Source organism: Lathyrus oleraceus, chromosome 5 (genome assembly GCF_024323335.1).
Source record: "Lathyrus oleraceus cultivar Zhongwan6 chromosome 5, CAAS_Psat_ZW6_1.0, whole genome shotgun sequence".
Taxonomy (NCBI): domain Eukaryota; kingdom Viridiplantae; phylum Streptophyta; class Magnoliopsida; order Fabales; family Fabaceae; genus Lathyrus; species Lathyrus oleraceus.
The window spans coordinates 142015245-142032281 of NC_066583.1; the positions used below are offsets into that span (position 1 = coordinate 142015245).

General features: G+C 33.4%; 2 protein-coding genes across 3 annotated transcripts; one reads left to right on the forward strand and one right to left on the reverse strand.

The window, feature by feature from the left end:
• Positions 1-8141: 8141 nt before the first annotated feature.
• Positions 8142-9261, forward strand: LOC127078714 (uncharacterized). The gene is made up of 4 exons (XM_051019146.1): positions 8142-8541; positions 8640-8698; positions 8776-8893; positions 8997-9261. Exons 1-4 carry the CDS (start codon positions 8309-8311, stop codon positions 9073-9075), a joined length of 489 nt encoding a protein of 162 aa, XP_050875103.1. The 5' UTR covers positions 8142-8308; the 3' UTR covers positions 9076-9261.
• A 485-nt stretch (positions 9262-9746) lies between these two features.
• LOC127078715 (chromophore lyase CRL, chloroplastic) lies at positions 9747-14166 on the reverse strand. Of its 2 annotated transcripts, XM_051019147.1 has the most exons (9): positions 13747-14164; positions 13612-13661; positions 13462-13522; positions 13346-13381; positions 13132-13182; positions 12275-12367; positions 10533-10637; positions 10352-10444; positions 9747-10236 (listed from the first exon to the last, which is right to left on the reverse strand). In XM_051019147.1, exons 1-9 carry the CDS (start codon positions 13900-13902, stop codon positions 10096-10098), a joined length of 786 nt encoding a protein of 261 aa, XP_050875104.1. In that variant the 5' UTR covers positions 13903-14164; the 3' UTR covers positions 9747-10095. The 2 variants fall into 2 exon arrangements, with proteins under 2 accessions (XP_050875104.1, XP_050875105.1); XM_051019148.1 differs by lacking the exon at positions 12275-12367 and having other exon boundaries at positions 13747-14166.
• Between the last annotated feature and the right edge of the window lie 2871 nt (positions 14167-17037).

The window sequence follows — 17037 nt, forward strand, 5'->3', positions numbered from 1 at the left end:
AGCTCAAAGGAAATCTATGATAGGCATTTTAAAAGATAATTGTAATTATAATAGTACCTCTTGGTTTAGGTGTGAGACTTGTCATATTTGGCAAAAAGAGTCAAAAGATCTTAATGCCAAGTTGAACAAGACTTTGCAACCCAATCTCACTTTTGCTATTGACACTTCAAAATATGATATGCCTTCTCATAATTCTTATAGAATGTATAGTTATGTTGAAAAGAGTTCAAATAGAAAAAGAGCATCTTCTCACAATGTTTATTGCCATTATTGTTGCATGAAGGGTCATACCATTGCAAAGTGTAATTTTATGAGACTCTTGATCCCCAAAGGCACTTATCAATGGTTGCCTAAGTGCAACCAAATTTTCTCTAATCATCAAGAATCCAATGAAGATTGGGTACCTAGCACTAGTCGGTAATCTTGCAGGATAAATGTCTTGACACTATGAAGAGAGTGTGGGATCTTTTTTGTGGAAGCTCAAGACATAATATTTGTAACATTTCTCAATTTCTTGACTTGGTGACAAGGAAGATAGAATGTGTTAATAAAGAGGTTAATGTTTAGTTTTCTTTTTAATTGGTAAAAGTGTATTGATTATTACTAATGTTTTATATCCAAGAAGTGTCGGAAAAGGTATTGTTCTTAATGGTGTAGTTTATCTTCGACAAGACATACTCAAGTTCATCAAATTAGGGATTAATCAATCTAAGATGAGAAAACGTGAGGAGGAGCAAGATGATTATCATAATTGAAAAATGTTTAAAGTCCAAGTATTAGGATGATCATTAAGTCAATGAGACTTGTCGGTACATTATTAATAACACTCTCAAATACTTATACAAAGAGAAAAATGGTAAGAGCGTTTTTGTTTTGCTTGTATTTATGGCACTTGTTGCATTCATTTCAACTTTCTTTTGAAAGTTTCTTGTGGAATGCTTGTGCATCCTCCGTCTTTCGTACGATGAGGTTATATCGTTTCAATCCTTTTTCTTATTTCATAAGTGAATATTTTTATCTGTTTATTTTTCAAAGGTATATGTTGTAGTATGTGTGTGATGTGTGTAATGTTTGTTCACTTCCAAAAATCTCAATGAAACCATTGTGTGTTTCATTTCATATTTTTATAGTGACTTCATACTAAATGCTGTCATATGTGATATATATCCTTTGCCAACTCATGCTTACTCTTGTGTTTGCATGTTAATTGCTTTCAAACCATTAAATCATTGCACATGCATAATATCTTATTCATTAGTCATGTGTAATTCATTATGAGTCATAAAAAATCATTTCATAAGTCATAAATGTAAGTTTTGTCAAGTTTTGTCAAGTTTTGTCCATAATGCATCGAAACATGATTGTATAGGTCGACACATAATCTGATTTTGTTTGTACTCGTCAAAAATGTTTTAGGATGTGTTGACACATCCGTGGATAGGTCGACCTATGGAATTAATTTTTCTATTATTCATTAAATGTTTCAGTATGTTCCGACACATAACCTTAATAGGTCAACACATTAACTCAGAGGTCAACTCATATTCCATCCTTTTGGTCAAAAAAAATCATTTCACATTCATGCACTAAAGTCTCTCAAGTTTTCAAATTTCATCTCATCTCATAAAATTCATTCATTTTCATCGAATCTTGTTTGTCTCTCTTAACCTATTTCATATTCCTTCACATTTTCATCAAATCTCCTTCATTCATCTTATTTCTCCTCTTTCTCTTTCAAAAACCTTCTTTTCACCCTAAGTGTCAAAAACTTCAGATTTTCACTTGTTTTTGGATTATTTTCTCATTAGTGTGTGTTGTTCAGACTGTGTGTCCTGCTTGGGGTGAAAGTATTCAAAAATATTTCATTATCATTCATTGTTCATTCAAACTTTTCATCAAACACCTGGTGTGCATACCTCTGCTTCAATTTTCTTTATGGCTTCAAAGATTTTTAAGTCCAAGAGTGATGCAAAGGGTAAAAGCAAGGTTACTACTTCTATCACTGCTGCTAAAAATACATTCACTTTTGTTTCCAAGAATTATGTCAAGGATTTTGAGTTAAAGCATCAAAATCGTCTTGTGGTGAAACAATTTATGTGGAAGCAGATTACGGTTGGCTGTTTGGATATACCTGATGTTGTTAAGCTTGTTGAGCATCAACAGATTGACTATTTCCTATAAATTCCTTAGGATTACAATGAGGATCTTATTCATGTATTATACTCAGGTCTACATGACGAACAAGGTTCTTGCTTCAAGTTTTCGATTGGTAACGACTTTTATCAGTTTACTAATGATTTATGGAAAACTATGTTTGGAATCACTGTGGGTGATGTTGATGAGGATGACGAGGTTAATCTGTTGGTAACAGATGTTTACACTCACATATAATTTAATTAGAATGTTCATTTAAATGAGATACTCAAGGCTCCTCGTGGCGAGGACTGTTGTGATCCCATTACCATCGCTCATTTGAAGATGGTGCCAAGAATTCTGTTATGGGTGGTGTCTCATATCTTGCGACCAAAGAATGGCGGGTTTTCCAAAATGGACTATGTTGAGATTCATTTGGTATACATTTTGTTGCACAAGGTCAAAATCAATTGGCCTCACTGTTTTGTATCTCGTATGTTCTCTATCAAGAAATGCAACAATGGCATTTATTTCTGCTACCCCTCTATGATTGCTAAGATTCTAAACTACTTTGACACGGTTTTTTCGAATATCACCTACAAATCTCATGGTTCTTATCAATAATTCTCTCACTACACACCAGTTAACATGAACTACTTTTGGGATGTAAATCATCATGTGTACTATCTACGCTTAAGTAAGCATGGCAAGAATGTGTACAACTTTGATGATCTTATTGATTGTGGTGATGACACGGCTTAAGCTCCCATGAATGATGAGCAACCTGTGGGGGTTCATCATGATTTTATGAAAGGAGGTGATGTAATGCATGATGCTCCTAGTGGTGATGATCATGGTGCAGGCTTTGGTACTAATTATCCTGATATTGCCTCTATTGTGACTATGCTTCAGGATATGCAGCTGAAACAAGATGAGAGATATGATGAGGAGTGCAAGTGGAGAGAGTCATTTTAAAGTGCATAAATGGATCATTTCCTCCTGATGCAGCATCACATGTCTACTAAAGATTCCAACTTTGAGGTCTTTGCTTCATACGTGACTAAGGCATTGGTGTCCTTACGTACTGACATGAATGTAAATCATAAAGTTATTTTGGCTAATATTAATCACATTATTTCTGCACATGAAGATGACTCTCATCGGTATGAGTGTTTCTATAGGGGATATGTGAGCTGATAGATTCTCAATATCGTAATGAAGGCAGGGTTGGCAAAGGGGTGCACCAAAAGGATATGAGAGAAGATTAGGTATGGCAACGGGACGGATCGGGGACGATTTTTACCTCCCCCAAACCCAAACTTGAATCCCCAAATAATCTTTGTTCCCCGCCCCAAACCCAAACGGGGATGGAGAATCAAAACCCAAACGGGTTCGGGTATCCCCGCCGCGCCACCATTCATTTAGTGAAATCAAATTTTTTAATAGAAATATTTATATTTTCCAAAATAAAATTACATTATAAATAATAAAATAAAACAATCTAAAAAAATTGCATACATATATTTCAAATATTTTAAATAATAAATTAAAATTAAAATATCAAAATATTTACCACATATTTAATATTCTAAATTATCAAAAATAATAATAATGTACATAATGAAATAAACGGGTCGGGTTCGGGGTGGGTAATAGTGTCCTCATTACCCAATCCATCCCCATATTTTATAATCAGGGAAAATTCAAACCCAGTCAAAGCGGGTTTTCCCCGTCAACTCCAGGGCGGGTTCGGATGGGTATCCGCGGATACGGGTTATGTTGTCATGCCTAGAGAAGATAAATTGGTGTTTTAAATTATGTATTGTGAGATTGGCCTTGTCCGGTTATGTTGGGTGTCTTATGTCTTTATGTATTTTGTTAATTCATGTTTAGTGTCTTTATGCATGTGCCTTTTAGATTATGGTTTGTTTGGCTCTTGGTTTATGTATTAACAATGGCTCTTTAACTATTTGGATTTAGACAATGGTTGTTGTAGTAAGTACTTATGGTTGTTGTTATATTTATGTTGTTTATTTAGTTTGTGTGTTATCATATATGTTATATACATGTGAGCACATTTCTTGTCTTTGCAAATTGCCTTTGTATTCTTTACTATGTATATGTGATTCTTCTAATTGTGTGTTTGGTCTCTTTTTGATGTTGTCAAAGAGGGAGAAAGTATGATGCACACATTCAGGGGGAGCTTTCCATGAATAAGAATTCAGTGTCTCAAGTTTTGTCATCATTAAAAATGGGGAGTATGTGAGTGCATTCTTCTGTTTAGATGTTTTACATGATGTCAAAACTAGGAAGTAACGTTTATGTACATTTGACGATATCATCCAATCTAGTTATGAATTTTAGCGTTCTTGCATTAGGAAACATGTCAACTTTGTTGGAAATGATCTAGAAAACATTTGTGCATCAAAATAATGTGTTGTGCATGAGAAACTTGTTTAAAGTAAAAAATCCTCATTATAGGTCGACACATATGACTACAGGTCGACCTATAGATGAATTTTTAAAGCTTCAGGTCGACACATAGATGGTATAGGTTTATACATGCCCTACAATATTAAATCATGTGCCTTTTGTCTCATGTGTCGAGTCTTCAGGTCGACCTATGGGCAGCACATAACCTTACAGGTCGACACATGACTTAAATAGGTTGACATATGATTCGTATAGGTCAACCTATTGATGAAATTTTTTGAAAAATTGCATTTGTTTTCATTCCTTTTACATTTCCTTTTACCCTAAATCCCTTATGCATATAAATACTCCATACATGCATCATTCTCTAGTAAGGTTTCTAGAGTGAGTAAAACCTACATGAATCCAAAATTTCAAAGCATCTTATCATCTTCAATTCAATTTATATATACACATAATCAAATTACACATAATCATTTTTTGATTGGGTGTCATCTAGATTAGGATTGATAACATCCAATTGGGTTTGTTGTACCGAGAATATTGGGTTGTGATCTTTGAGGGATTCAAATAAGAAAACCGATATGGGTTTTTCTTCAAGATCTTAGGGTTTGAAGGTTTTGGACAAGATTGTACAATTCAGATCCGATGAAGGGAAAGCCTTGAGACTAGGTGTGTCGGCAAGAGAGTAGCGTGAAATGGTGGATCGTGTTGACAAATCTTGGGTTCAACAAGTGTGCGCTTGAGATTAATTTATTCGGGTGAAAGCCTTGAGACAAGGAGTCCGTGCAAGGAAGTAGTAACAACAGGTGAGTTGAAGCGGCATTGTTGGTGACTTGATCAATCTTTGATCAAGGTTTTTGGAGGTGCTAGAGTCAAGAACAAACTTAGGGTTTGTGGGATTTGATTTCTCATCTATTGTATTGATACATTAGCAAAGTAAGATTTATTATATTAATATCTCAATTCGAATTCGAATTGAGGGCAGGCGTACCCATAACAAGGTCGATTGGGAACTGCCTAAACAAATCCTTGTGTATTCTCTCTCTATCCCTATTTCTTTTATTTTTTGACTCGCAAATTATCGATTGCTTTGATCACCGGATCAACATATGTTAGATCATAATTTTGATTATATTTTGAATCTTGTGTTTGTTGTATTTATCATTAATCATTTTGTTGTGATTGGATTTCTTAGAACAACAAACACCATATAAAATTCCAAACTTTGTTTTTCACACAACAAGTGTTCGATAAATTGCTTGACTTAGTTTTTTGTGTGTAAGTATCATTGGAGATAGACTTTTACTATTGTAGAGTATTCAATTAGTTGTGATTAATAGTTGTTGATCGACTTATGGATTATTATCATTCTATTCGTACTATTACGCATATTCGGACTTTTCAATAGAAGGTTCGGTTAGACGATTTTGGATCCGGAAAATATTTGAAACTTGTTTCCATGCTATAAAATTTTCTAAATCAAAGTTTCAAACAATATTTTAATTTGGGATCTATTCCCCCTCCCCCCCTCTAGATCTATGTCTATTGTCTAATATGCTTGACTTGGAGTAGTATTTGAATGGGTGACCTTCTGGGAAGTTTCCTGGAAAGCGTGTGAGTGAGGATAAAACATGCTGAAAAGATTTGTGTTGGTTTGTGGGGTGAGTCGATAATCCTGAAAGTAGTCTGGGGTGTTACAATTATGACGCGTGAATCTGAATTTTTGAACTCTTGAGCCATGACGAACATCATCATGGCTGACGGGTTGACCCCTCATGAGAAAATGAGAAGACAACTAACTACGTCTTAATTATGAACAAAAAATAAAGCAAGTAGAGCCAAGGACTTTCAAAGAAAAATGATTAGAGATATAATCATATACTTTTTCAAAATGAGACAAATATTATAACAAATGATGTGATTCTTTTAATAGCATGAACATTAGTAAGGATTGCTTCATCCCAAAACTCATTGGGAATTGAAGCAAACAACAAAAGGGAACAGACAGTCTCAACAACGTGACATTGTTTTCTTTTAGCAACTTTAATTCGTTGAGGAGTAGTATTACAAGATGCTTGGTGAATAGTAACATCATATGTAAGTAATTTAGAGAATTTATGAGATGTATATTCACAACCTAAATTATAATATAAACACTTTATAACATTATTATGTTGAATTTTAACCATTACACGAAATATATGATCAATATTAAAAAAATCATAATGGTTTTTCATTTGGTAAACTTAACAATAACAAGTATAGTTATTAATAAGCAAAACATAATATCTAGATCCACCTTTAGTAAGAATTGGTAATGGACCTCAGACATCATAGTGAATAAAATCAAAGGGTGCATATGAAATAAAAACACTTTTATTAAAAGGTAAAGTTGAAATTTAGAAAGTTTACAATCATAAAAATATAAAATATCACTCGTAACTTTTCTAAAGTTCTATGAGAAGTCAAGTCTTTATTCTTGGAGTAGATACATGTCCTAAATGGGGATTCCATATATAAAAACTAGTTTACGAATAATTCAAACAAAAAAAAATAATAAATCAGTAATGGAAGTAGAAGTTGAGGTTATAGTATCTAAGACTTTCAGCTCATCCAAAATATAAATTTTCCTCTAGCTAAGGTTTGTCCTAACACCTTTCTGGAATATGAATCTTGCACACAACAAGATGTGGAAGAAAATATAACAAAGTAACTAAAGTCACACAATTGACTAATAGAAGCAAGACTCCGAGTAAGATTAAGGATATAATTAACATTTAAAAAATTACATATTGGTTGTGGAGACATAACCAATGTCTGCTAATGGCATAAAAGAGCCATCAACGGTCATAACTGACATGAATAAAGTGGAATTTAAAAACAAAAATGGTGTATCTTCATAAGACATATGGTGTGATGCTCTAGAGTCAAGGATCCATATGGATTGAGAAATGCCTAATAGACTATAAGAGTTAGAACCTTTAATAGATGAGGTAGACATGGCACATGAGTGTGAAAAAAAATGAAATTGTTCTGTAATATCAAATATTTTAAAATTGATCTCGAATGAGTATGCATCATCAGAACAAAAATCATTGGTAGTCAAAATCAGAACGAAAATCATTGGTAGTCAAAATCAATGGTGGTAAGAGCAACAACAATAATGGATGAAGGGATTTTAAAAAAAAAAATCCTCTCAACAATTTAGACACTGATTTTCTATGACATTCTCCTTTCCAAAAACATATTATCATTACCAAGTTTAATTCTACCTTGGTGGCAAGAGCATGAAAAACTGACGGAGGAATGTTGAGAGCTTCTTTATTTAAAATTAGATCAGAGTAAAACTTAAATCTGATTTTTTCTGCCAACAACTCATTAACAACTAAATCGACATTAAGAATAGGAGAACGGTGTAGAACACTTCTACGAAGACTCTCAAAATCATCCAGAAAGATTATCATAAATTGAACAATACAAGTAAAGAAGGAAAAAAAGTGAGAAATAATTAGAAAAAAATGATGAAAAAAAATTAATAAAATTGAGATGATATAGTTGAAACCAAAAAGTGAGAAAAAGGTTGTGTGGGGAGTATGCATGCCACGCTTTCCACGTAGGATTCAATATCTCCATTCACCATTCACCAGAACTTTCCACACAAGAACTATTCTCTTATCTTCATCCTTGTTCTCACTTCCTCAACTCAGAACCAGAAAAGGAAGATCAAAGACAAATCAAAATGGCTTTGCAAGTGCAGGCCACACTTCACACTACAAGATCCACACGACCTTCGTTACTATTCCCATCTGCCACTCCGACACTCTCCAATCCATCTGCTTTGAAGTCATCTTTCTTCTCTCGTTCCCTTAACCTCGTACTTCATCCTAATCAACAACATAGTCTTGTTTATGGACCTCCTAGGTTTACCATGCGTGTAGCTTCCAAACAAGCCTATATATGTCGTGACTGCGGGTTATTTTCCTTTCCAGATCATTCTCTTTCTCTTTTTACTGTATCAATATGAATGAAATCTTTATCATATTATGTGATTCATATTTATAATATTGCAGGTATATTTACAATGAGAGGAACCCCTTTGAGAAGTTGCCTGATAAATACTTCTGCCCTGGTAATTTCTTTGCTTTTGGCTCAAATATTTATCAAATTCATGTTAGTTTAACATTGCCTCAAAATGGTGTTTTGCAGTTTGTGGTGCTCCAAAACGAAGGTTTAAGCCCTATGCTCCACCTGTCAACAAAAGTGCAAATGAAAAAGATGTTAGAAAGGCAAGAAAAGCTGAACTTCAAAGAGATGAAGCAATTGGGTCAGTGAACCATTAGTGTTTTTTCTTTATGATCAACTGAATATGTATATTTGCTCCCACCTATGATATGTGTTTACTTGATTTGTTGTACTGTTTTCAACAGGAAAGCACTTCCTATTGCAGTTGCCGTGGGAGTTGTAGCTCTTGCAGGATTATACTTCTATCTCAACAGCACATTTTAGCTGAATGTTTAGCTCATTATGCTTTAAGTATTCGTGTTCTTTTGTTTATTTGGTTCATCAACACTTTAGAACAGTTCTATTTTGTTCCTTTTGTTCAATATCAAATAATAGCTTCTAACAAGAATGTTGTCACAAGTTTAGCTGAATATAAATCATGAATATAAGAGAAGTGGATTCGAGTTTTCATTTGCCAGCTATCGCTTATCATAGGGCCTCAAATAGTATGCAAATTTGTTATCTTTGGTGACCTAAGAAGATTTTTCCAGTGTTATTAAAGTGTGTTATCTTTGGTGACCTAAGAAGATTTTTCCAGTGTTATTAAAGTGTGTTTGGATTGACGGTGGATAAAATTGATTTTAACAGAATTAATTTTTAATAAAATTGAGTTTAGCTTCAGAAGCTATAAATTCTAGCTTCAATTAAAATCAATTCTGGATGCAGAAACAATTCTATTTTAGAAGAATCAAACACCAAATCTCTAGAATTGCATTTGACTCTTTCAAAAACCAAACCAATGTAAAATGTAATCATTGACAGTTGAAAAAGTATCAAAGTGTCCAATATAGTACTTAAAAAAGCATTTGATATTTTCATCTATGTCACAAGAAAAGCAGACACTACAAGGTTTAGAGTTTAGACAACGGCAAGTTACTATGATATGCTTGGAATCATGATCAAAGTTAAAATTTATTCCATTCGAAGATTATAGTAATACATTCTCCATAAGACAATTTCTCGAATTACATTGCAAACCAAAGGCACAATTTATGAATCTTCATAAGCACTTCTATCAATAGTTCCAAGCTTCTTAGGTTTCATTGTAACTAAATATGCTAGGAACATCAATCAAACTTGATTCATAAAAACTAAACCGGCTCTTTTATTGGCTATGGCTTTTAATATGTAGATTGAAATCAAAATATTGACAAGATAGTAATGACTAACTTATGAGAGAGAAAAATATTTATATTGACAAAAAAAAGTGACTGAATTACAAATGATGGTTATATGGAAACGCTTTCATTCTTCCAAAATAAATGAACCCTGTATTCTTCTCTCCATGGGTGGTGTCGGGGATAAATTCAAGGGGGGAAACATATCATTGAAACAGGAGGTTGGTGCAGGCTTGAACTTGTAAGGGCCTTCTTTTTGTCCCCAAACCTGCAAGTGAATAAGAGAAGAAAAGTTATGTTTATGTCTTCCTTTGTTTAGATTTTGAAAATATTGTAAAGTAATCCATCAAATTATTCAAACTGATAAGTGGAAGAACACTAACTTGATTTCCATCGTCATCATAACCCCGGTCCCAAGTGTGTATCTCACTTTTCTTCATAACAGCGAGTTCTGAAGTACAGTAGGTTGCTCCATTCTGTTAGAAAAAACACAGATATTAAGACACCGGTACTGGTACAAAAAACAAAGAGGGTGATAAGAGATTACTTAGAACTGAAAATTACCCATGAATTAGGAAATCCGCCAGGTGGGGATGAACCTTCATATAAGCAACGTTTTCCACGCGAACATCGCTTAAGATGTATTGTTGTCAAATGTTCTGCAATATCCTGCAAATCACAGTATATGTCAAGGAAAATCAGCTACTGAAAGGAATTAGAGGTAATATTAACTTGTTCAAGTATTGGATATTTCAAGGTATTCCAATACACAAACTTAATTATCTTACCTAAGAAATTACCAATCAAAATAAGTTTTGTCCAGAAATTCCAAAAAAGATCATTTCAATGATGATGTAGTTAAGTCATTAAAGACATACACCAACTTATGTGCTCAAAATATAGAAGAAAACGGAGTTTTTTTACTGAAAACTATTCTAGTACATTCAAGGTATTTGAGAGACTTGGCTCTCTCGTATTGAAAAATCTCATATAAAACCAAAGACATCCTCACTAATATCCCTTATCTTTTATTTATAGCCTATCATCTTAAAATTTATAGGCTATCATTATAGCCCTCTTAAAAGTTTGTGCAAAGGAACCAGATAGAGGAAAGTAGATGAAGAAGAAATACTACTCTATTTAAAAGACTTTCAAACAAAAGAAGAATCATGTATACAATATGTTGCCAAAAATTTAAAGAAAGTGTAAAATTTGGAGGACAGACGGGCCAAAACCACACATGTTAACTTCTCTACATCACCAAAACCACCTAAACCCGACGATAGAATTCTAATTTCATACATCCTACTTTAATGAGTCATGGATATCAATATTTATCACCATCAAACAAAACTCAGCAGGAATAGAAAAACAGGATTGTTCATTCATTTGCTCGAGCATCACCTAAATGTGACAGCTGATACTAAGATGCGGGGATGCTACGTGGACCTTTGTGTGGTTTTAAATTGCAGTCCGCAACTGCAATTGCGGCCGCAATATTGCTGATGTGGTAGCCTCCGCAACCGCATCGGACTGCAATTGCGGACGAAATATTGCTTGCTGATGTGGTAGCCTCTGCAACCGCATCGAACTGCAATTGCAATGTGAATTAAAACCATGTGTTCAACCGCCGTTATAAACCGCATCAGACAATTTCGCCCATGATTCTTCAAGTATTTTATCAAAACTCAATTTCAGAACTCCAAAGTTCAATGTACTTCATATGTAATGAAAAATCTTAACATCAAGTGTTTTTTAACAATGTATTTCAAACACCTCTCAATTAAAATTCACGCCACAACGGCCGCATTGCGCAGCACAGCAACCACAATGACCGCAATCGCAACACCCGTAACCGCATCCGCAACAACAACCGCAATTTAAAACCATGCTTTATAGTGTACTCATTTATCAATTCCAAAACTTGATCTCAGCAGTTCAGCTGAGATTTCCTAATTGTTTAAATACCTAGCCATTTATTGGGCATCCACCAATCCATCTGCTGCTGTTATAGACTGATTTTCAAAACATTCTAAAACCTTACATCTTTTGTGTGAGCTTCTTTTCTTTCAGGTTTTTCTTTCTTTTCATCGCCATACTTCTTTACATCCTAATTTTGTTTATCATTATCTTTCTCTCATGTTTGTGTTTAGTTTCTTCACTCTCCCTCCTCGACACAATGTTTTTAGACAACCCAAGACTTTTATTTGCATCATTCTCTTTTGTCTTTTCTAACCCACTTCTCCCTAACAAAAAACGATAAGCTAAGACCACAATATGAACAATGAATATGACTTAATGCTTACCCCAATGACTTCTTCTGGTTGCGGGCGCAGATCCTTTGGCCGATCACAGAAATTTTTGTATTCCTCCATTTCTCTAATGGCATATGTACTTAACTGGCAGAGAAGAGAAGTTAGAATTCATGCTCTATTTAAAACAAGATATAACTTTCACTTTTAATAAGAACAAGAAGAATATACTATTCTGTAAATAGAAAGAAAAAAAACAAACCTAAAATGGAATCATGATCCCATAAATCAGTATAGAAATATAAGGACAAGTATTCATATAATGCAGGGCAATGGTTAGATCAATTATATTAACACGCATGACAGAAGTGTGACTGTGTGAGTGCTCATCTAACACAAAGTAACAGCATTTAGTTATACTTGACCCCCTAATTCCTGCATCACTATCTATATATACATAAAAACAAATAAATAAGAATAAGTTTAAGTAGTTAATAAAAAAAAACCTTCACAAAGAAGGCATAGCATATGTTATTTTATCGATGCTACTAATATTATCGTAAATTCCCACTATGGAAGATCGCCATATTAATTTCTGGAATGGATCCTCTGATGTTAAAATTTTACATTGCCGTGTTATCTCGTGTAAAAATTATGCCTCCTCTCTTCAGCTATCTATTTGGTACTCCTAAAAGAAAATAAGTGGGGGCTTATGAAATTTGTGAATATTTATAACAAAGGAGATAAGGCAAAAAAAATCCAGGGCAAGGGTTGTTACAAGTTACAACAAATGTTTTTGATGGAAAAACCCTAAGAAACACAATTAGACCATTTTTTTCGGCACAAATCAGCTTTAGAATATTGGCAAAATCTTATAAAGAACATCAACATCTTAGTGAGTGAATACATACCTCAACATCACATGTCAACTCTTTCGGACAAGGTTTCGCCATTAAAAACCTCTGCAGAAAGATACAAACAATGGCAACTAAGATATAGATATCTTTAAATCAGTAACCTAAAAAGTGTATTTCGACGCGGATCCTATCAATCAATCGCTCACATTCATAATTCAAGCATAAAGAATAGAAGAAAAAAAACATAATCAAAATACATATAATCTACCTGGCGAAAGGGTTTTTGTGGACTCCTCCAAAAAGCCTAAAAGCAAAAAGGAAATCAAGATTGAGCTAATTTTAAGAGCATAATATTGGAAACAGTTAATCAGAGAGAAGAAACACCTGCTCAAAATATAGAACTTCTGAACCATCTACTAACTCTGCTGCTGGACATGTACGCATTCTGCAAATATCTCAACAAAAAAAATCAAATTACAAAAAAAAAAGGCTAAAGAGGTTAAACAAATAAAAATCAGAAATTGAGAAAGAAACCTAATATTGAAATAGTTGTCAGGGTCTCTAGAAGCTTGGTCCTTGGAATACTGCATGAAGAATTAGAAAATTCAGAAAATTTATAAAAAGAAAAGAAAATTGAGAAGAAGAAGAAGAAGAGGAAGAAGTGGAAACCTTTTCGCCGGTGAGGGAGTGAGCGACCAAACGAGCATGGTCCCAACGAGTGGTGGACTTACGGAGACGTTTAACGAGAAGAGCACCACCGATGAAAAGGAGAGCTTTGAATGCTAATCCTCGAGCACGGTTCCATCCATTGGAATCCGTACCCATAATTCTTGAATATATTTTCAAGAGTGATGATTTTAGGAATTTACCATGGATTGGATTGGATTGATGGTGGAGGAATCTCGGTGGCGGAAGCAGCCAAATAGCGGCGGCAACAACCAGAAGAAGTGGAAAGGATGATTCTAGAACATTATTAGGAATGGGAGGAGGGGCTCATTTGTGTTACTGGTTTGTGGAGTGAGTGTAAATCACCTTCGGATGAGGCCAGCGGTTCTAATCTTCTTTCACCCTTTTTGGTTCTACTAAAGATTTTAAGTAACCTTTTGTAATGTGCAATTATTATTATTAATAATAATAATAATTTATAATATTGTTCATTTTTTATCTTAAAAATTGCATATCTTAGCATCAAATTATTTATTTTAATTCTATCTACTTTTTCTCAATTTGGTATAGGATTAAAAATTAGACTTAGAATACAACTGCAGTTAGAAGTGTGGTAACTTTGTCTGACATAATGATTGTAAGTTATATTGGTTAAAAACCTACTCTGCACATAAAAGCTATCTCAATTACACTCCTAACTACGTTGCTAGTAAAATGAAAAAATTGCTACATGAAGTTTTTTTAAGAAAGTGGCGATGAAATTTTACAATGGGAGATAAAAAAAACAGTAATTAATGGGCAATTATTTAAAGATAATTTTAGAAGAAAAATAAATGTCAGACAAAATATCTATCCCTTTTATATTGTTATAAGTTATTAATTTTATGTAAAAACTACAAAATATTTTTGTTTGAAAGGTTAATACTTTTGAAAAGAACCTTGAATGTTGAATTTTAAATCGTAAGACACACATTCATTTTTGAAATTCACTCTTATTGAAAAAATTGTTTTTAAAAACATGTATTTTAATCTATTAGCGGTTTAATTGTATTGTTTTTAGAGATTAATTGTTATGTACCGTCGGTGTAAAAAGTTTTACACGGTCAATGTATTACTATCATCCGTTTGTATTACTTTTTAAGTGATTAAAATAAAAGTTAAATATTTTAAATAAATTAATGATTATGATTAATTGACAGGAAAAAAAATTTACATTGTCGGTATATATCAATTAAATTTTTATTTTTATTCTTGAGATGAATTACAAAGAGATAAAAAAACATAAAATATCTTAATCATAGACGGCAAACATGCATTTACACAAAGTGCTTAATTGAAAGTATATCATGCATCTATTAAAATTACAATAAAATTACAAAATAGATAAAATTAAAAACAGGCAAATTTCAATAATGTAAATGTCAAGCAAAATACTCTCTCTCTCTCTCTCTAGACCTCCGATCCTCTCTCTCTCCTTCGCCTCTCCTCTATTCTCTCTCTCGCTCTCGCTCTCTCTCTCTCTTCTCTCTCTCTTCTCTTCTCTCTCTCTCTTCTCTCCTCTGCTTCTCTCTCTGCTCCTCTCTTTCTCCTCCGCTCTCCTGCCTCTATCTCTCTCTCGAGAGTCTCTCTCCTGCTCTATCTCTCTCTCTCTCTCTAGATCTCTTCTCTCGATCTCTCTCTCTCGCTCTTCTCTCTCTCTATCTCTCTCTCTCTTCTCTCTCTCTCTCTTATCTCTTCTCTCTCTTTCTCGCGATCTCTCTCTCTTCTCTCTCTCTCTCTCTCTCTCTCTCTCTCTCTCTCTCTCTCTCTCTCTCTCTCTTCTCTCTCTTTCTCTTCTCTCTCTCTCTCTCTCTCTCCTCTCTCTCTCTCTCTCTCTCTCGCTCTTCTCTCTCTCTCTCTCTCTCTCTCTCTCTCTCTCTCTCTCGCTCTCTTCTCTCTCCTCTCTCTCTCTCTCTATCTCTCTCTCTCTCTCTCCTCTCTCTCTCTCTCTCTCTCTCCCTCTCTCTCTCTCTCTCTCTCTCTCTCTCTCTCTCTCTCTCTCTCTCTCTCTCTCTCTCTCTCTCTCTCTCTCTCTCTCTCTCTCTCTCTCTCATATTATAGCAAATGTATTTTTAAGCTTCATATCTAAAATCAAAAGCTTCACATATTAGAAAAAAAGATTGAAACTAAATTGAATATACCAATAAAAAATATATGAATGATATCAAAATAAAATATATGAATGCTTAAAGATAAAAGTGATGACATTGATTTATTTATACATTGTGTCCTCGTCATGCTTAAGAACATATTGTAAAAGAAAATTAAGAGGTGAAAACATTGAGAAAAAATGTAGTAGAGGGATCGAGAAAGTAGAGAAAAAAATGTAGATAAAAAAATAACAAATACTATAGGAGTCTACTCCATTATTGTTATTCGAAATATTATTCTCTCAAGTGGTTCTCATACCATCCAGTGTTTCAATATATGCATAAAAGAAAACAAATTACAATTACATGTTTTAGAAAAATGATGGAGAAAAACATATAAAGATGTTGACTTTTTATCATGGGCAGACTCATTTCTTTACTCTTTTAAATCAATTTTTGTAGTTTTGCTTTTGAAATAAACAATAATTGTTTCAAGACTTAATATGTATGTATTGTGCGATAGGTTTTGTTTTATTTAACGTTATTCTTGTTACACATGGATGTAATTAAACGTAACGTTATTCTTGTTACACATGGATGTAATTAAACATAATTGCTGAGATAATCATGATAATATTACAATTAAACAAGGGGAAATCTGAAAAAAAAGAAAAAGAGTTCATCCAAAAACTTATATCCATAGAAAGAAAAAAACTTTAAGTAAAATATTGAATAACCGTATTTATTTAAAGTCTCTGTCTATTTGGATTGATTTGAGATAATTTAAAATTATACGAGAATATGCACTCTACACAAAATAGATAGTTGAGTTATCATGATAAAAGATCTAAAAATTCGACTTTTAAAATAAAAAATTGTATTTTTATATGACTTATGTATATTAAAAGAGTTGGTAGATTGATGAAAAAGTTGATGCTTAAATTTAGTGGAATGTATAAAGTTTTAGAGAAGATATGGGGGTAGGATAGTGGATTTTGTTACATCTATTCTAAGTGAATTTGTATAATGTATTTCACGTGTCTCGACTTAGGATGTATGTGTACGATTTGAGTCATATGTATCAATCGAATATAGTTCAAATAGAGAATAATCTTCATTTTAAAACGTTTGCAAAGAATATCACATCGGAGAATGAAGAGCTGAG